At 44.9% G+C, this 21,578-nt stretch overlaps 1 protein-coding gene across 27 annotated transcripts in view; it reads right to left on the bottom strand.

Annotated features, from left to right (window-relative positions):
* The window catches only part of LOC129862372 (protein-methionine sulfoxide oxidase mical3a-like), a 166,322-nt gene that overhangs the window by 76,493 nt on the left and 68,251 nt on the right, over positions 1-21,578 (bottom strand). For all 27 annotated transcript variants that reach the window (XR_008760758.1, XM_055933956.1, XM_055933961.1 and 24 more), the window contains 10 exons: positions 14,010-14,403; positions 13,582-13,789; positions 10,019-10,135; positions 9,704-9,805; positions 8,847-9,002; positions 6,280-6,380; positions 4,167-4,424; positions 3,687-3,802; positions 3,273-3,399; positions 955-1,051 (listed from right to left, as the gene is read on the bottom strand). Coding sequence is in view for 26 of the 27 variants with exons in the window: in XM_055933956.1 (XP_055789931.1) it covers positions 955-1,051; positions 3,273-3,399; positions 3,687-3,802; positions 4,167-4,424; positions 6,280-6,380; positions 8,847-9,002; positions 9,704-9,805; positions 10,019-10,135; positions 13,582-13,789; positions 14,010-14,297 (1,570 nt within the window). In the remaining variant the exon portion in view is untranslated. The remainder of the gene's footprint in view (positions 1-954; positions 1,052-3,272; positions 3,400-3,686; positions 3,803-4,166; positions 4,425-6,279; positions 6,381-8,846; positions 9,003-9,703; positions 9,806-10,018; positions 10,136-13,581; positions 13,790-14,009; positions 14,404-21,578) is intronic.

Raw genomic sequence — 21,578 nt, 5'->3', positions numbered from 1 at the left:
ACTATTGTTGGTACAGATGAACGTAGTGTCTTCAGGCGTTTGGAAATTGCTCCCAATGATGAACCAGACTTGTGGAGGTATACAGTTTGTTTTCTGAGGTCTTGGCTGATTTCTTTTGATTTTCCCATGATGTCAAGTAAAGAGGCACTGAGTTTAAAGGTAGGCCTTGAAATACATCCACAGGAACACCTGCAATTGACTAAAATGATGTCAATTAGCCTATCAGAAGCTTCTAAAGCCATGACATTTTCTGGAATTGTCCAAGCTATTTAAAAGCACAGTCAACTTAGTGTATGTAAACTTCTAACCCACTGGAATAATATGTCTGTAAAAAATTGTTGGAAAAATGACTTGTGTCATGCACAAAGTAGATGTCCTAACCGACTTGCCAAAACTATTGTTTGTTAACAATAAATTTGTGGAGTGGTTGAAAAACAAGTTAATGACTCCAACCTAAGTGTATGCAAACTTCCGACTTCAACTGTATGTATGTATGTATGTATGTATGTATGTATGTATGTATGTATGTATGTATGTATGTATGTATGTATATGGTACCAGTCCAAAGTTTGTGCCATTTCACCATCCCATTAATGACCAGGTTAGTGAACACAAAGTAAATAAAATAAAATCAGTCCATCCATCAAGTCACATGACATCATGGCAGTTGCTCGTTTCTACGGATAAGAACTATTATGAAGGAATCGTCAGATGGTCATGCATTTGGACCTCAGTCATTAATGATATTACCTTGGAAATGCTTCTCAAGCAGGTAATGGTCTAGGTTGAAAGCAATTCATTGTTACATTTTGGTGATTGTAATAACATCCAGGTCCCAAAAACAAGAGACTTTGGAAAACAGAAATGAATGCCAATTAAATAATATGAACTTAACTAAATAACTGAATACATTTGCTATGAAACATCGTATAGCTTATTCTAAACACTACTTACCATTTCGGGTGAGCTTGGGTGTTGACGAGGTGACTACATTCTCCATTTCGATACGCATTTCACTGCTTGAATCCCCTGTGTCAATGAGGTGTTGTACCTGACAACAGCAGAGTGGGGTGGGATTTCACATAAGACATCTTCCATAGGTCATAGCTACTGCCAGGAGTTTTTGCTGGGCATGCATCCGGACTGAAAAAACTCTGCTTCTTTGTTATGTTTTGAGCTGCTGCCCTCCAGACAAGTGATTAAGGGTCCCACTGTTCAGGAAGAATAGTAACAAGGCAAGTTTCATTCCATCAGCCACCAGACTGCTGAACAGTGGGACATAGGACAGATGCAGGCCAAACACACGGTCGGACAGTAGGCCACAGAGACTTCAAATATGTGAAAATGTAGACGTGTGACTTGTGTACTAACTTTCCAGTTTTACATACTGCATGTAATAATATTACATGTGTTGTGTTTGTGTATTTGCAAGTTTTTTTGCACGTTTTTTTTAACCTTTATTTAACTAGGCAAGTCAGTTAACTTCTTTGGGGTAGGGGGCAGTATTTTCACGTCCGGATGAAAAGCATGTAAACGGCCTGCTACAAAGCCATAAAAGCTAGAATATGCATATTATTAGTGGATATGGATAGAAAACACTCTGAAGTTTCTAAAACTGTTTCAATGATGTCTGTGAGTATAACAGAACTCATCAGGCAGGCAAAAACCTGAGAAAAAATCCAACCAGGAAGTGGGAAATCTGAGGTTGGTCGATTTTCAACTCAGCTCCTATTGATGAAACAATGGGATATGGGTAATGTTGCACTTCCTAAGGCTTCCACTAGATGTCAACGGACGTTAGCACCTTGTGCCTCTACTATTTAGTGGGGCCGAAGGAGAGAGGAGTGAGTCAGGTCTGCCATGAAGTGACCATGCTCTGACCATGCGCGTTCGTGAGAGCGAGCTCTGTTCCATCGTAATTCTGAAGACACAGGAATACTCCGGGTTGGAACATTATTGAAGAATTATGTTTAAAAAATCCTAAAGATTGATTCAATACTTCGTTTGTCATGTTTTTACGGACTGTAATATAATTATTTTAACTTTACGTCCGTACTTACCGCTGTATCTGCCCACGCGTCGTGAGTTTGGAAAGTGTACTGAATGCTAGAACAACAAGGAGGAATTTGGACATAAATGATGGACATTATCGAACAAAACAAACATTTATTGTGGAACTGGGATTCCTGGGAGTGCATTCTGATGAAGATAATGAAAGGTAAGTGAATGTTTATATTGTTACTTCTGACTTCTGTTGACTGCATAATATGGCGGCTATATTTGTGTCTTGATTGGGCTCTGAGCGCCGACTCCGATTAGTGCATGGTTTGCTTTTTTGAAATCTGACACAGCGGTTGCATTAAGGAGAAGTGCATCTAAAATTCTATGCATAACAATTGTATCTTTTAGTAATGTTTATTATGAGTATTCCTGTAAATTGATGTGGCTCTCTGCAAAATCAAAGGATGTTTTGTGACTTCTGAACGTAAGGCGTCAATGTAAACTCAGATTTTTGGATATAAATATGAACTTGATATAAATACGAACAAAACATACATGTATTGTGTAACATGAAGTCCTATGAGTGTCATCTGATGAAGATCACCAAAGGTTAGTGATTCATTTTATCTATATTTCTGCTTTTTGTGAATCCTCTCTTTGGCTGGAAAAATGGCTGTGTTATTCTGTGAATAGGCACTCACCTAACATAATCGTTTGCTTTCGTCGTAAAGCCTTTTTGAAATCGGACACTGTGGCTAGATTTACAACAACTGTATCTTTAAAATGGTGTAAAATACATGTATGTTTGAGGAATTTTAATTATGGGATTTCTGTTGTTTTGAACTTGGCGCCTTGCACTTTCACTGGCTGTTGAAGAGGTGGGACGCTAACGTCTCACGTACCCTAGAGAGGTTAAGTACAAATTCTTATTTTCAATGACGGCCTAGGAACAGTGGCCTTGTTCAGGGGCAGAATGACAGATTTTTACCTTGGCAGCTCGGGGATTCGATCTTGCAACCATTCGGTTACTAGTTCAACACTCTAACCACTAGGCTACCTACCGAATGCTGACATCACACAATGAAATGGACAATAAAGTGTATCGTATCGTGTGTGTGTGTGTGTGCACAGACACTGGGTTTTCATTCACAACATGGTTAGGTAGTCAGTCCTGGCCCTACTCAAACTGGATATCATACACAGAGCATTATGGGTACTGTAGTTCATCATGTTACAATCACACAGTCCTATGATCTCAGTATATACACTACCTGGTTGGGCCTGAGGAAGTGGAGGCTGATGTTAGGGTAGCGCGTGGTGGGATCCACACTGTAGTGGCTGAAATTTTTACTGATGTTCTCTGGCGTTGTCTGAGGCAGCAGGCGATATATGCTCTCCCTGAAAAAGAGGAGACCATGGTTACTGAATTATAGAAGGCAACAGAACAGAGGATTCAAAACATTCCATTCAGAGCTCCAGAGGCATTTATTCCATTACAACTACAGGACGGGCTGACAGTGGAGCACTCAGAGATAAAGCACTCAGAGATAAGTGTGTCGAGGGTGTGTGAGTGTATGAGAGAGAGAGAGGGATAAAGAGTATGTGTGTGAGAGTGTGGAGTGTGTGAGCGTGAAAGTCTGACGTCATAACACACATATTATACTCGCACATGTCTGCTCCCTCACCTCTCAGCTAGCACGTCCAGAGGGGTGTTTCCCTGGGCCCAGCTCTTCACCATCCAGCCTGAGTCCATGGCTGCCAGGAAACCCCGGGCTATACCAGTGCCCATGGGCCAGAAGGGCTAGAGAGAGGGACAAATACAGTAACATGGTGAACTCCCAAGTAAGCATACAGAGAATAATAAAATATACTTAAATACACCTTTTTTTAATATATATATATATATATATATATATATATATATATATATATATATATATATATATATATATATACACACATTTCTGTTTATGTAAAATTGTCTGTTTTAAGTAAGCAAATGTCAATCCGCTCTCTCGATTCAATGTAATGTCTCAAAACACATGCTCATGCTTTACTCCCATTTGTATACACAAGACAGTCAGACACTACCTTATCCAGAGTGACAGACAGAGTATATCTTCTAAGTCAGACTGAAACACCCTCGGCCCAGTAGCCTTCCTCACCTCCAGTAGACTGTCCCCCACCAGAGACACCAGTAGCCGGCGTCCATTGCGTTGGCGCACGAGCGCCGCATTTTCTGAGGCGTACATGCAGGTGAAGTCGAACATGGCCACGTCGGGCTGTCCGTAGTGGTTGATGGCAAAGTCCAGAGTGGGCAGCTGGTGGTTGGTGGAGAAGTCTGCGGCCTCGCGGGCATAGGAGAGAAGAGCCTCCTGGTCCACGTTAGCCCTAGACAACAGCATCTCTGTGTCTGCATAATCCTGGAGAAGACTGGGAGGTTAGATGGCTCAGATGACTGGAGGACTGAGAGACACTGAAGATAAGAGACTGCATGTAACATGACCTGTCACACAAAGAATGGAGCATGACATCCATGCAGTGGATTGAATTTAATAAATATAGGGCCATTTAAATGTCTTTCATTCGTACTAGAACAATCTAAACACCACCATAGTCTATAATACCCAACTCCCTGGTACTGTGTGTAGTGAGACGCCTGTCGGTCTCCAGAATGTAGCATCAAATCAAGGCCTGCTTTAAATGACTGTTTTGAAAGAGGGCGGTGAGAGTCACATTCTTTTCCTTCCCTGGCTAGGCTGGGCCGGCAGTGTCAGGCTGACTGACTTCCCTGGCTAGGCTGGGACGTCACCGTCAGGCTGACTGACTTCCCTGGCTAGGCTGAGCCGGCAGTGTCAGGCTGACTGACTTCCCTGGCTAGGCTGGGCCGGCAGTGTCAGGCTGACTGACTTCCCTGTCTGGGACGGGCCGGCAGTGTCAGGCTGACTGACTTCCCTGGCTGGGACGGGCCGGCAGTGTCAGGCTGACTGACTTCCCTGGCTGGGACGGGCCGGCAGTGTCAGGCTGACTGACTTCCCTGGCTGGGACGGGCCGGCAGTGTCAGGCTGACTGACTTCCCTGGCTGGGACGGGCCGGCAGTGTCAGGCTGACTGACTTCCCTGGCTAGGCTGGGCCGGCAGTGTCAGGCTGACTGACTTCCCTGGCTAGGCTGGGCCGGCAGTGTCAGGCTGACTGACTTCCCTGGCTAGGCTGGGCCGGCAGTGTCAGGCTGACTGACTTCCCTGGCTGGGACGGGCCGGGAGTGTCAGGCTGACTGACTTCCCTGGCTAGGCTGGGACGTCACCGTCAGGCTGACTGACTTCCCTGGCTGGGACGGGCCGGCAGTGTCAGGCTGACTGACTTCCCTGGCTACGCTGGGACGTCACCGTCAGGCTGACTGACTTCCCTGGCTAGGCTGGGCCGGCAGTGTCAGGCTGACTGACTGGTGAGATGGATGGGTGGGGAGGAGCAGACAGAGGATCTGAGAGGGTGTTGTTCTCTGATTCATGGTGCTGGGTGGAAGTGTGGACCCGACCCAGCACTCTCCTGCCCGCCTGCCCGCCTGCCTGCCTGCCTGCCTGCCAACCTACCCTTTCCCAGGGGCAGGATGGAGCATTAAAAAAAGACTAGGGAGTGATTTCCATTGCTATAAAAGGACTTTGCTTGGAAGTAAGTAATCTTGAAGAAAAGAGAGTGAGCAGTAGGGGGTCTGTCCACCCACACCCCCATTGCAAAACACACACACACACACACATCATTAGGGATTATGCAAACTTGGCAGGCGTGGAGACGGGCGACCCCGTGTGAAAACAGTAAAGTCTGAAACACAGGACATAGTGTGTTCACTCTCACGTCCCCCCTCAGCCTACAGCCTGGCCCAACTCATCAGGGTCATATTCATTAGTGCACACTTGTAGCAAAACTTTTGCAACTGAAATTGTCTGTCCATTTTCTGTGGCAACCTGTTACTGGAACATGAAAGCTGAACTTCTAAGAGATGTCCTAATGTCCTAAAAGCTTGTGACTGATTTCCTGTGGAAAGTGCCCAGTCTAGTCAAAGGAAACAGCAGTGTTCTGAAGTGAAGTGTTGGGAGTGGGACACAAACTCATTAAATGTGGTTGAGCTGGTGGTTTGTTCCTGGCACAGTTTTGGCTTGATCTTTAGGCAGGGAGCAGGCACACAGAGGGATAAAGTGTGTTTGTGTGTGTGTGTGTACGAGAGAGACAGCTCCAGATGTGTCTCTTTCCCCCTCTGTGACCGCCCCTTTGATCACTCACATGCAGAATGACTCCTTTCTCCAGCAGGCTCTGTTTCTTGGCAGTCATGACAAAGTAGTGCGTGTCATCCTTGTAGTAGACAATGTTTTCTAGGTCAATTCCTACAGAGTCAATAGAAAGAGAGAGTTTTGTTATTTACTTTTGGAAAACCAATGTTGTTTCTATGGCTATTGCTGCTCCTATAGCTCCTCTATTGGTTGTCTATGTTAGGGGAATGAGGACAACGTCGGCGATTACACGACCCAGGAGACAAAACTAAAGGCCCATATAGATGGGGCTAGCTCAGCGCCAAGCTCTCATGGCATGGGATCAAAATATTTAATTGAGAAATGTGAACAGATTTCAGCTCCCAATCAAGAAGTGCCTCTGTTGACATTTTCCCTAATCCATAGATAAACCATGCAGATAGAAACTGACGGGCTCAGAGATGACGCATGGCAACATAAAACTATTCCTAGGTGATACACTGCTCGGCTATTCATTTATCTACAGTTCCTTCAGAAAGAATTCACACCACTCAAAGAGGTGACTAAAACAGTTAGAGTTTAATGACTGTGAAAGGAGAAAACTGAGGATGGATCAACAACATTGTAGTTACTCCACAATACTAACCTAATTGACAGAGTGAAAAGTAGGTAGCCTATTCCAAAACATGCATCCAGTTTGCAACAACGCACACATTTTCAAGCATAGTGGGTACTCTTGTAATCGTTATGGAATGGGGAGTTTTTCAGGATAAAAAATAAAAGGAATGAACTAAGTAGTGGCCTGCTGTGGCCTGCTGGAGGTCATTTTGCAGGGCTCTGGCAGTGCACCTCCTTGCACAAAGGCAGAGGTAGCGGTCCTGCTGCTGGGTTGTTGCCCTCCTACGGCCTCCTCCACGTCTCCTGCTGTACTGGCCTGTCTCCTGGTAGCGCCTGCATGCTCTGGACACTACGCTGACAGACACAGCAAACCTTTTTGCCACAGTTCGCATTGATGTGCCATCCTGGATGAACTGCACTACCTGAGCCACTTGTGTGGGTTGTAGACTCCGTCTCATGCTACCACTAGAGTGAGAGCACCGCCAGCATTCAAAAGTGACCAAAACATCAGCCAGGAAGCATAGGAACTGAGAAGTGGTCTGTGGTCACCACCTGCAGAATCACTCCTGTTTTGGGGGGTGTCTTGCTAATTGCCTATAATTTCCACCTTTTGTCTATTCCATTTGCACAACAGCATGTGAAATTTATTGTCAATCAGTGTTGCTTCCTAAGTGGACAGTTTGATTTCACAGAAGTGTGATTGACTTGGAGTTACATTGTGTTGTTTAAGTGTTCCCTTAATTTTTTGGAGCAGTGTATTTAAGTGCCTTTGAACGGTGTATGGAAGTAGTTGCCAGGCGCACTGGTTTGAGTGTCTCAAGAACTGCAACGCTGCAGGGTTTTTCACACTCAACAGTTTGTGTGTATCAAGAATGGTCCTCCACCCAAAAGGACACTCAGCCAACCTGACAACTATGGGAAGCATTGGAGTCAACATGGGCAAGCATCCCTGCGGAACGCTTCGACACCTTGTAGAGTCCAACTCAATATTAGGAAGGTGTTCTTAAAGGGACATTTCTAAATGTTCAACATCATATTCATCATCTCCAGCACCACCCCAATGTCAACATATGTGAAAATGGCTCATTTCTATGTTTGTAGTAAAAAAATATATAGAAAATAAGTGTTTCCAATGACATCATCAACCAGTTAGTAGACAATTAGTAGGCAATGCCTGCTCATAATGATTAAAAATCACACGATGCACACTGATGATGTCATTGGAAACACGGTCTTATTTTACTACAAAAGATAGAAATGCGCAATATTGAAATATGTGCTGGAGATGATGAATATGAAGTTGAACATTTTTCTTTCATGTTTTGTACTCCAGAGTTGCTTACCAAGAAGACAGTAAATGTTCCTGAGTGGATGAGTTGCAGTTTAGACTAAAATCTGTTTGACAATCGATTGCAAGACTTGAAAATGGTTGTCTAGCAATGATTAACAACCAATTTGACAGAGCTTGAATAATTTAGAAAATAATAAATGGGCAAATATTGTACAATCCAGGTGTGGAAAGCTCTTAGAGACTTACCCAGAAATACTCACTGCTGTAATCACTGCCAAATGTGATTCTAACTTGCATCTACTCAGGTGTGTGAATACTTATGTAAAGTAGATTGCTAATTTATTGAAAATGAAATACAGCTAACATTTCAAAAAACACATTTTCATTTTGTCATTATGGGGCATTGAGTGTAGATGGGTGAGATTTTTATTTTATTTAATCCATTTTGAATTCAAGGTGTAACAACATGTGGAACAAGTCAAGGGGCATGAATACTTTCTGAAGACACTGTATGTGCTCATCAGCTATTACATTTTTTTGTGTATCACCTAAATCTATAACGATGTGTAAAATATTACTAAAAGCCTAGAAGTATAATGCTTTATAACTTCCTATGAGCACCTATGAGCCTTTATAACATCTTATAACGAGGATTATTACATGTTATCTCTGCCTATGACAAAATGACTGACCCGTGGCTTCCCGGAGGTCCTGGAAGAACTTCTGGTTGAAGATGAAGGCCACTCCACTGATCTCCTCCACCTTGGCCTCGGCCGTGGTGTTCCGGTTGATAAAGTTGGCCGTGATGGCGATGGCCAACTTGCCTCGGAATTCCTTCCTCCTGAACCCTGTTTGGAGGAGAGGAAGGAGACAGGATGTAAATGTTCAACTGGGGTCAGTGTCATTATGTAGACAGTGAATGTCAGTGTTCTTTGTTAGGTTCAGAAATGAAGGGAACATTTCCTTGTATTACACACTACTCACATGTTTGTAAAAGAGAAGAGGCGAAATGAAGGTGGCGCTTGTTAGGCTTTGATGCACACGGTCATTGACTAACTATCAATGTAACTGCAATACTTTTTAATAACCTCATGTAAGGTTGCAGGCTGAGTACGGACACTGTATGAAGGGACTGCTGGCTAGCCCTGAGGGAAACTGCTTCCCCTCCCCTCTAGAGAGAATCTCTAAAGTGCTTTCAGCAGGCACCAGCAGCAGCAGAGGAGAGGGGTCAGAGCAGTCCACACACTACAGGGCTCCCAGTGCTGCTGAGGGATGTTAGCTCATACAGGAAACAGACAGCCAATTCACAGGTTCCTGCTCCGCTCCAGTGAGAGGCCACGAAGGATTGCTCTCTGAAAACGGATGAAATGAGGGAGGGCCGGGAAGTCTCACATCACATGTGCACAACACGAGGCAGGAAAAGAGGGAGTGAGAGGAAAAGAGAGAGGGTTGGACCCGTAAACCAACCACAGGTGTGTTTTTGAGGGCTTCAGTTCTCATGGTGTTATACGCAGCAAATTGAACCATGTGTTTCTTTGTTGCTTTTTACCTGCCAGCGTGTTTCTTCTTCCGTCTGCCCCAATGATGACGTCAAACTCCAACTCGTTGACTGGGTGTGTCCTGGGGTGGACCTCAGCCCTCCACCCTATCCCTGCAAAAACACACCATGGGAAAAATAAGCAAGACAAGACATGTAACATTGGGGGATGAGAGAGAGCTCTCTATTAGCACTGCGGCATACAGTAACAGTACAGTAACTCATGGCCCTTCCTTGTTCCCATAAATGTTTGGATGAAGAGCAGTCATGTCATATGACATGGGTCTTAATGCAGTCATTAGAGCAGTCACTTCACAAGGGTCCTACTCTCGTTCTCCTGGTCCTCGGGGGGCTCGATGAGACCCTTGAACTCCACGTTGACGTGGATCTCGATGCCCAGGAGCAGGGCCACCTTCAGCAGCATCAGTTGGAGCTGGCGGATACCTGCACAGAGAGTCAGACAAATTAGAGGAGAACATTAATTAGCTTCAACAAATGAAAAGACGGCAATGTTACAGCTGATCTATGGTCCTGGAAAGCACCAGAAGTCTTCTCCTCATAGATGACAATGCTGTACACAGTAACACATGAAATCTTTTTCTAAAAGACAGAGAGTAGGAAATGGGAGTAGGATAGTCGTGCTATAAATTCTCAGACAACACAAAAATTCCTTGATGCCCTTCCAGACTCCTTTTGCCTACCCAAGGACATCAGAGGACAGAAATCAGTTAACCACCTAACTGAGGAACTCAATTTAACCTTGTGCAACACCCTAGATGCAGTTGCACCCGTAAAAACAAAAAACATTTGTCATAAGAAACTAGCTCCCTGGTATACAGAAAATACCCGAGCTCTGAAGCAAGCTTCCAGAAAATTGGAACGGAAATGGCGCCACACCAAACTGGAAGTCTTCCGACTAGCTTGGAAAGACAGTACTGTGCAGTATCGAAAAGCCCTCACTGCTGCTCGATCATCCTACTTTTCCAACTTAATTGAGTAAAATAAGAACAATCCTAAATGTATTTTTGATACTGTTGCAAAGCTAACTAAAAATCAGGATTCCCCAAGAGAGGATGGCTTTCACTTCAGCAGTAATAAATTCATGAACTTCTTTGAGGAAAAGATCATGATCATTAGAAAGCAAATTACGGACTCCTCTTTAAATCTGCATATTCCTCCAGGGCTTAGCTGTCCTGGATCTGCACAGCTCTGCCAGGGCCTGGGATCGGGAGAGACACTTAAGTGTTTTAGTACTATATCTCTTGACACAATGATGAAAATAATCATGGCCTCTAAACCTTCAAGCTGCATACTGGATCCAATTCCAACTAAACTACTGAAAGAGCTGCTTCATGTGCTTGGCCCTCCTATGTTGAACATAATAAACGGCTCTCTATCCACCGGATGTGTACCAAACTCACTAAAAGTGGCAGTAATAAAGCCTCTCTTGAATAAGCCAAACCTTGACCCGGGAAAATATTTAAAAAACTATCTTCCATTCCTCTGAAAAATTTTAGAAAAAGCTGTTGCGCAGCAACTCACTGCCTTCCTGAAGACAAACAATGTATACGACATGCTTCAGTCTGGTTTTAGACCCCATCATAGCACTGAGACTGCACTTGTGAAGGTGGTAAATGACCTTTTAATGGCGTCAGACCGAGGCTCTGCATCTGTCCTCGTGCTACTAGACCTTAGTGCTGCCTTTGACACCATCGATCACCACATTCTTTTGGAGAGACTGGAAACCCAAATTGGTCTACACGGACAAGTTCTGGCCTGGTTTAGATCTTATCTGTCGGAAAGATATCAGTTTGTCTCTGTGAATGGTTTGTCCTCTGACAAATCAACTGTACATTTCGGTGTTCCTTAAGGTTTCGTTTTAGGACCACTATTGTTTTCACTATATATTTTACCTCTTGGGGATGTCATTCGAAAACATAATGTTAACTTTCACTGCTATGCGGATGACACACAGCTGTACATTTCAATGAAACATGGTGAAGCCCCAAAATTGCCCTCGCTAGAAGCCTGTGTTTCAGACATAAGGAAGTGGATGGCTGAAAACGTTCTACTTTTAAACTCGGACAAAACAGAGATGCTTGTTCTAGGTCCCAAGAAACAAAGAGATCTTCTGTTAAATCTGACAATTAATCTTGATGGTTGTAAAGTCGTCTCAAATAAAACTGTGAAGGACCTCGGCGTTACTCTTGACCCTGATCTCTCTTTTGACGAACATATCAAGACTGTTTCAAGGACAGCTTTTTTCCATCTACGTAGCTTTGCAAAAATCTGAAATTTTCTGTCCAAAAATGATGCAGAAAAATTCATCCATGCATTTGTTACTTCTAGGTTAGACTACTGCAATGCTCTACTTTCCGGCTACCCGGATAAAGCACTAAATAAACTTCAGTTAGTGCTAAATACGGCTGCTAGAATCCTGACTAGAACCAAGAAATTTGATCATATTACTCCAGTGCTAGCTTCCCTACAATGGCTTCCTGTTAAAGCAAGGGCTGATTTCAAGGTTTTACTGTTAACCTATAAAGCGTTACATGGGCTTGCTCCTACCTATCTTTCCGAGTTGGTCCTGCCGTACATACCTACACGTACACTACGGTCACAAGACGCAGGCCTCCTAATTGTCCCTAGAATTTCTAAGCAAACAGCTGGAGGCAGGGCTTTCTCCTATAGATCTCCATTTTTATGGAACGGTCTGCCTACCCATGTGAGAGACGCAGACTCGGTCTCAACCTTTAAGTCTTTACTGAAGACTTATCTCTTCACTAGGTCATATGATTGAGTGTACTCTGGCCCAGGAGTGTGAAGGTGAACGGAAAGGCTCTGGAGCAACGAACCGCCCTTGCTGTCTCTGCCTGGCCGGTTCCCCTCTCTCCACTGGGATTCTTTGCCTCTAACCCTATTACAGGGGCTGAGTCACTGGCTTACTGGTGCTCTTTCAGGCCGTCCCTAGGAGGGGTGCGTCACTTGAATGGGTTGAGTTACTGACCTGATCTTCCTGTCTGAGGTTGGCGCCCCCCCTTGGTTTGTGCTGTGGTGGAGATCTTTGTGGGCTATACTCGGCCTTGTCTCAGGATTGTAAGTTGGTGGTTGAAGATATCCCTCTAGTGGTGCGGGGGCTGTGCTTTGGCAAAGTGGGTGGGGTTATATCCTTCCTGTTTGGCCCTGTCCGGGGGTATCATCGGATGGGGCCACAGTGTCTCCTGACCCCTCCTGTCTCAGCCTCCAATATTTATGCTGCAGTAGTTTATGTGTGGGGGGGGCTAGGGTCAGTTGGTTATATCTGGAGTACTTCTCCTGTCTTATCCAGTGTCCTGTGTGAATTTAAGTATGCTCTCTCTAATTCTCTCCTTCTCTCTTTCTTTCTCTCTCTCGGAGGACCTGAGCCCTAGGACCATACGTCAGGACTACCGGGCATGATGACTCCTTGCTGTCCCCAGTCCACCTGGCCTTGCTGCTATTCCAGTTTCAACTGTTCTGCCTGCGGTTATGGAACCCCTACCTGTCCCAGACCTGCTGTTTTCAACTCTTAATGATCGGCTATGAAAAGCCAACTGACATTTATTCCTGATTATTATTTGACCATGCTTGTCACTTATGAACATTTTGAACATCATGGCCATGTTCTGTTATAATCTCCACCCGGCACAGCCAGAAGAGGACTGGCCACCCCTCATAGCCTGGTTCCTCTCTAGGTTTCTTCCTAGGTTTTGGCCTTTCTAGGGAGTTTTTCCTAGCCACCGTGCTTCTAATCCTGCATTGCTTGCTGTTTGGGGTTTTAAGGTGGGTTTCTGTACAGCACTTCGAGATATTAGCTGATGTACGAAGGGCTATATAAAATAAACTTGATTTGATTTGATTTATCCACTCACTGATATGGTCGATGGCTCCGGCACAGAACTTTCCGTGGAATTTCTTTGCCCCGAGGCCCCTGAGGTCCTGGATCGAGAAGGGCCACAGGTGGAGCACGTTGTTCCTAGAGAAAGCATCTCTCTTCTCCAGCAGCACCACCTTGGCCCCCAAGAAGCCCAGCTCGATGGCCGTCCGCAGGCCACATGGTCCCGCCCCGATGATCAGACACTAACGACGGGGAAAATGTAGCATATACAGTACTAGAGCTGGCTGATATTAAGATATTATCGAATACTGGCGATATCAATTATTGCAAAATATTACAATATTCAACAAGGGCAAAGAGACAATATTATAATGTGGACAAGGGCCCAACCCTATTATATACAGAACAATTCTCTCTGAGGTAATTTGAACAAGGATATGAGACAGAAAAAAAGTCACATACCTTGGAGTTGGCACATGCTCGTCCCTTCTTGTACTCCTTCTGGCCGGCCCGCTTGTCTAGCTTAACCCAGAGTGCCTTGGCCTTCCAATAGTTGAGCCTGGACTTGAGCTTGTGGTAGAAGATCCGGTACTCGCAGGGCTTGAGATCCAGATGGTCACAGAGCTCCTGGAAGGCCTTGAGCGTGCCCTTACAGGTGGATGCCTGGGTGAAGCGGTCAAACATTACGTGGGCAGGGTTCACCCGCTCCCCTGTGGTGGTGAAGCCTCCAGGATCCCCCATGGTCCCCATGGACCTGCAACCCTCTCAGGGGCCTCTGGTCAGGCACCAGCCCCTGGCTCTAGCACGCACTCCGCTCTGGTGAGGCCTTTAGCTCCCTGCCTCAAGCATCTTCGTTCTGTCAGGGAGCGAGAAGACAAGCACAATTATTACTGAGTTAGGAGAATGTCTGCATATTTCACAAGGTCATCAAGACCTATTACTGAGGCTGATTTGGAACATCCTTTTTTTTTTGTTTACTAGGCAAGTCAGTTAAGAACAAGTTCTTATTTACAATGATGGCCTACACCGGCCAAACCAGGGCCAATTATGTGCCACCCTATGGGACTCCCAATCACGGCCGGTTGTGATACAGCCTGGAATCGAACGAGGCTGTCTGTAGTGACGCCTTAAGCGTCTTAAATGATCTTCAATAGGAACTTGCTGGACATACCACAGGTGACAGTGTAGACTCTCTCCTTTATGCTGTTCTTTTAATAGTCTATAAAAAGGAGTGATCCAGCAGGATCTAATGGGATATCACGTTCCGTTCCTGCAGGATATCAAGTCCACTGCATCATAAACAGGGGATGGAAGATTGGCCTAATCATCTATAAATGCCAAAACATCAACAGCAACAAAATATCCATAGGCTGATTGTAGTAATTCAAATTCTCATGTACAATCAACCTGTTCAGCCTTTGACTGACCCTTCCTTGCCTTTCCTCTCATCACAAGCATCAGTTGTGACTGCTAGCCATTATGTTGGTGAAATCCCTCTGTGATCAATTACAAGACAGCCTCTTTGACATAAATGCAATGCTTGTAAGGGAGGTAGCCTACCTAGCTAGCCAACCAAAGAGTGGTTACCTCAGGTCTTTGTTGCAGTGCCAGTGTTTCCTGACTGTTTTTTGCTGACTGTGTTTGCTGATTGGCGAGGGCTTCTGTGGCCACAGGACCTTAACCCTGTTATCTAGGAATGAGGCCACTGCCACCGGAGACAGGAAGTCCACTGAACACACAGTGCATGGCACGCTGCTTTCAGTGGTACAGGATTTCAGACTCAGACTCTGGACACAGGAAGTTTTTCCTTCTGTCATCCCAAAACATTTTAATAAAAATAAATAAATAACCCATTATTCAGCTTGTGGTGGTTTAATGGCATCAACAGTAGGCACCAGGCAATGTCTCTTGTTTATGAATGTTCACTTTCCTCTGTTTGTTCACCTGCTAAAACATGCAGTGTGGTTTTAAAATGGTCTTGTTCTAGTCCTTTCACCTCAGGGGAGAGTTCCCTCACACATGTTGGTGTCTATAAATCAGCTGTCAGGTCTGGAATGCCTCTCTGTCTACTCTCTTCAAGACTGGATTAAAGTATAGACTGTGCCCTTTAAAAACAGCCATAAGCCATATTTTACTAGTTCAATGCAGTGCACAGACATGCTAAAAAAAGGAAGAAAAAGCATGAGCAATGCAAACTGGTCAGCAGTGAATGAAAGGCAACAGCTCTGTACTCTACTCGGTTTAATCCAACCATTTTTCTGAGCAATTGATGAGTTGGTGGGTTTCAGGTTTCCCCCAATTTTTTCAGGTTTTCACTCTCAGAATCACACTTTTTTCATAGAAAAACACAATTGGATGTTCTAAGTAGGCTACACAATGCTATGTATGATTTTTTTAAATTTGTATTATGTACCTACCCTTTAATTCAAGTGCACATTCACCTAGCACTGTTGTTCGGTTAGCTGTGTTTCTGTAGCGCACATGTGATGGAGTTTGCAAAACAAATGCCCACTGGATTAATGCAGATAATCCTGATATGATTCTGCCAGGTACGCTAGGACAGCAGAGTCCCTGCCCATCTTCCGAAAACATCCGAAACCCTATCTCTACAAAGAGAAGCCCACGGCCGTTCTATTCATTCGATTTCTATGGCAGAACATGCAGTCAGGAGCTTACATGTTACTGTTCAAAACGGTTAATACGATGACCGCGGTCATTTGGCTGGCCAATTAGTCATCCAAAATTCCATGACCATCACAGCCCTAGTGGTGGCAACAATTTAGCAGCAGCGGTGTGCCACAGCTAAATTAATACAGGGGGAAACACTGCTGACCTTGGACCTGTTAGTGTCAGACAAGACTAGATTGTGAGGCAGGTACATGGGCTCCAAATCGCTGTTTCGCACCCTGCCAACTCCTCATCGCTGTCAAAAAGACTAGGCTCTGGATTTGGCTCTCCCTCCCAGCTCTGGAAGCGCAGCACCAGCAGAGTTGGCCTCTCCACATTGGCCCACTTATCCCTTTCCTCGACACCACCTCCATGCTTGTGCTCTCCCTAAACACCTCAAAGGGCTCCTTGAGAAGGCTTTCTGCAACTGTGGGTTCAGTCTGTGTGGATTCACCTGATGATGTACACTAGCCACCTGCATAGGTGGACTGGTTCAGTTCCTCCCTGTAACTTGAATAACCTCTGAAATATACCAGCAGCAGACTAGAACTATATAGTAGAACTATGAACCAGGAAGTATCTATTTCTGGGATTCGCAGTTCATACAAGGTGTACGTTTCCTCAAACTGAATGTAGTGGACCTTCAAAAACACCTCTGAAGTTAGTCCTCAGGTTCCAAAAATAAATGTCTGTGTGCCCTGCCTGCCCTCTATGGGAGAGTCTCGGCTGAAAACAGGGGCCAGAAAAAGACTTTAAACAGCACATGAGAGGGGAGAGGAGAACAGTCCCACTACTGGAACACTGAGGTCAAGAAGAACCAGAAAAGCAGAGTAAACATTTCCCAGATTCCAGTGGACAAAGTATCGACAAAGTATCTTGGTCTCCTTGTTTGCTCTGGCAGGACAATATCACCCTTTTGAGACTGGCTGGAATTGAGCCGAGCCTGAAAGTTAACTTTAGAAGCGCTCATTGTGGTAATTCCCACACTGACTCACTGCTCACAGGGACTGAAGGATTTACTCTCAAGGTCCTGGAAACCCAAAGAGCGAGGCTCTAGTCTGGAGGAGGACACATCATGCGAGATCAGAGGAGGAGCAAGGAGCACTCCCCCAGAATCACAGCCCCGTGGCACACTTCACCTCACTACAACCCAGAAATGACTCAAGTTTGGGCGGGGTGGGGGGGTTGGCCGGGTGATTCAAGCCAGACAGTCAACACAGGATGTGCCATGTCACCGGTGTGCAGTATGCTACAGTGTGCTTCCAGAGAAGACTATAATTAGATGGGCTAGAGCAATGTGGATACTCATATTATCCACGCCACAGGAAATGCTATGCATGCATCTCTGTTACATAGAGTAGGTATAAATAAAACTCAGCACATTAAGAACTAGCCTATCACATTTCAGTGGCGGGAACTTTTACGGCACCATTTACGAATGGGAGAAGGGCATTGACATTAACAAATCATGGACATTATAGAAATAGCTAAGTGACATCTAGAGTGAGAAAGGGTGGGATGGGAGAGACAGGAATGGGCCACTCAATGCAAACAATTCAAGCTTTTCCAAAGATGAAGCCTGTGAATCAAGATGTTTATTGTGTAGGTCTATTCCGGTGTCCTTAAATCAGACCCCACTGCACAGTGTTTCTATGGGTAAGAAACAAATGAAATACAAAGAAGCAGCAAAACATAATTTGCATCATTCTCTGCCTCACAAAGCAAATATGTTGTGGCATATGGACAGATGGCAGGCTTTCACATGAACAAATAGCACACGCACACACGTTAGCTCAGACACACACACAAATTTAAAGGGTACACACGCAAGCAAATTAACACTTTCATATGGAGGTTGGATTACATCACTCCGTGCTTCTACACCTGCATTCTAGCTGTTTGGGGTTTTAGGCTGGGTTTCTGTACAGCACTTCAAGATATTATCTGATGTACGAAGGGCTATATAAAATAAAATTGATTGATTGATTGATGGTTAGCAAATAGAGCGGATTACATGCTTGAATGGACATTCGCTGTCCATTGGTTGTTTGACATTTAACCTTTATTTAACTAGGCAAGTCAGTTAAGAACAAATTCTTATTTACATATGACGGCCTACCCTGGCCAAACCCTAACAACGCTGGGCCAATTGTGTGCGCCGCCCTAAGGGACTCCCAATCACGGACGGTTGTGATACAGCCTGGAATCGAACCAGAGTCGAACTAGTGACGCCTCTAGCACTGAGATGCAGTGCCTTAAACCACTGCGCCACTCATGCGCCAAAACATGGGGTGGACTTTAGACATTCATTCATGACATATATTCTGTCGGTTCAGAGAGGATCTTGGAGAGATGGTCTGAGCTCCCAGACACAATAAACAGACAGAGTGCTCAGGCTACAACCTAAGACTAAGTGTTCATTCTCCACAGCAGATGATCAAAGCCTTTAGACTGAGAAAGGAGCAAAGAAACCCTCAATCATCCAATTTCTCCCTCCTCCTTTACCACCTCCTCCTTTTCCAGATTCTGCTTCCCTTTGTCATTCCCCTCTCTCCTCTCTTTTTCTTTGTTCCAGAAAGAAGCGTTCTCCTGGTGAACTCTATGACGGGAGCCTCCAGAGACTGTTCCGGAAAGGGCTCCCCATGCTCCAGACACTCTGCTGTCTGAACTAAAACACAGCATGATGACGGCATGATGTCATCCCCTCCACAGAGCAGCCAGGTGGTCTAGATGAAGTGAACACCACTCCTGGGGGACCAGATGGACCTGGGTAATCACAGTGGTACAGCTAGTGTGTCATCACACAATCATCTCTGCTGATCTTCTCTTGGTGCTCCTGGGATGAGGCTGTTTAAGGTAGAGTAGTCTCAGTGACAGACGAATAGCTAGTCAGCACATGCAAAATGTGGTTCTAGAGGGACTGGGAACTGAAGCAAAATTGGACAAAGAAGGGATAAATTAGGACGGTCAGGACACAAAACATGTTTCATTCTTGCTCACATTAGGCCTATGACTGTCCTTTTCTGAGCAAAAAAAACTGTTTTATTTTCATTGTTGGACATAAAAGACAAACAAATTATTTATTTTTTAAAGCAGGAAATCAACTCCAAGTAATTTTAATGTAAGAAATCTGTTCCCAAGTATTCCCACGCATAATAGAGACACTTGATCATATACAAACATAAGCAAGGTTTGAAAGGATTATGTTTTAGTCAAACATATCTGTTTGGGATTCTTGCGGTCAATTTGCAGTCTACAAATGATTTGTAATCATGTTCCTGCCCACCGACCAATTTTTTTTATGTAATAAAAAAATATATATATCTAGTTGATGATCCCTGATATACAAGGTCAGTTCCAATACCATATTTACAATGTGCAGGGATACTGGAGTGATGGAGGCAGACATGTAAAGGGGTAAGATGACTAGGCATCAGGTTATATGGGCCTCCCGGGTGGCGCAGTGGTCTAGGGCACTGCATCGCAGTGCTATCTGCGCCACCAGAGTCTCTGGGTTCACGCCCAGGCTCTGTCGCAGCCGGCCGCAACCGGGAGGTCCGTGGGGCGACGCACAATTGGCATAGCGTCGTCCGGGTTAGGGAGGGTTTGGCCGGTAGGGATATCCTTGTCTCAGTATGTAAAAATGTAATAAAATGTATGCACTCTACTGTAAGTCGCTCTGGATAAGAGCGTCTGCTAAATGACTAAAAATGTAAAAAAAATGTTATAAGATAAACAGAGTAGCAGCAGCTTGTATGCGTTATGTAGTTATGGGGCACATACAGACTATGGACCTGGACATACAGTACCATACTACGTAAGTTCTATATCATTCTTTGCACAAGTCGCTTTTACTGGACCTTTACTGGGCTTTCAAAGGGAAACCCAGGAGCAAGCTCCCCAGTGATGCGAGCCTACCAGATGAGCTAAATGCCTTTTATGCTCGCTTCGAGGCAAGCAACACTGAAGCATGCATGAGAGCACCAGCTGTTCCGGACGACTGTGTGATCCCACTCTCCGTAGCCGATGTGAGCAAGGTCAACATTCACAAAGCCGCAGGGCCAGACGGATTACCAGGACGTGTACTCAAAGCATGCGCCGACCAACTGGCTTCACTGACATTTTCAACCTCTCCCTGGCCGAGTCCGTAATACCTACATGTTTCAGACCACCATAGTCCCTGTGCCCAAAAAAAGCGCAGGTAACCTGCCTAAATGATTACAGCCCCGTAGCACTCACGTCGGTAGCCATGAAGTGCTTTGAAAGGCTGGTCATGGCTAACACCATTATCCCAGAAACCCTAGACCCACTCCAATCCGCATACCGCCCCAACAGATCCACAGATGACGCAATCTCTATTGCACTCCACACTGCCCTTTCACATCTGGACAAAAGGAACATCTATGTGAGAATGCTATTCAAATCAAATGTTATTAGTCACATGCCCCGAATACAACAGGTGTAAAACCTTAGTGAGATGCTTACGTACGAGCCCTTAACCAACAACACAGCTTGAAAAATACGGATAAGAATAAAAGTAACAAGTGATTTAAGAGCAGCAGTAAAATAACAAAAGCGAGACTATATAAAGGGGGGTACCGGTACAGAGTCAATGTGCAGGGGCACCGGTTAGTTGAGGTAATATGTACATGAAGGTAGAGTTATTAAAGTGCCTATGCATAGATGGTAACAACAGAGAGTAGCAGCTGTATAAAAGAGGGGGAGAGGCGGGGCAATGCAAATAGTCTGGGTAGCCATTTGATTAGATGTTTAGGAGTCTTATGGCTTGGGGATAGAAGCCGTTTAGAAGCCTCTTGGACCTAGACTTGGCGCTCCGGTACTGCTTGCTGTGCGGTAGCAGAGAGAACAGTCTATGACTAGGGTGGTTGGAGTCTGACAATTTTTAGGGCCTTCCTCTGACACCGCCTGGTACAGAGGTCATAGATGGCAGGAAGCTTGGCCCCGGTGAAGTACTTGGCCGTTCCCACTACCCTCTGTAGTGCCTTGCAGTCGGTGGCTGAGTTGTTGCCATACCAGGCAGTGGTGCAACCAGTCAGGATGCTCTCGATGGTGCAGCTGTAGAACCTTTTTAGGATCTGAGGACCCATGCCAAATCTTGTCAGTCTCCTGGGGGGGGAATAGGTTTTGTCGTGCCCTTCTAATTCCTGGCAATATAATTAGACGTGATATCTTCTGAATTGGAAAGCAATTGTTCATTAAATTCATCCAAACCTGGACTATGGAGTTGTTAGGGAACTCAGTCACTGACAAACGGAGAAAAAATGAATTAGCCTACAGTAGTAACTCCAAATCTCTTAACTACTCATGGGGAATATTTAGCAGCAACAAAGGATTACTCTTAAC

This window comes from Salvelinus fontinalis, chromosome 9, assembly GCF_029448725.1.
Source record: "Salvelinus fontinalis isolate EN_2023a chromosome 9, ASM2944872v1, whole genome shotgun sequence".
NCBI lineage: Eukaryota > Metazoa > Chordata > Actinopteri > Salmoniformes > Salmonidae > Salvelinus > Salvelinus fontinalis.
Note: the sequence above shows the minus strand (reverse complement) of the source record. Positions and strands in the feature narration are given on the sequence as shown.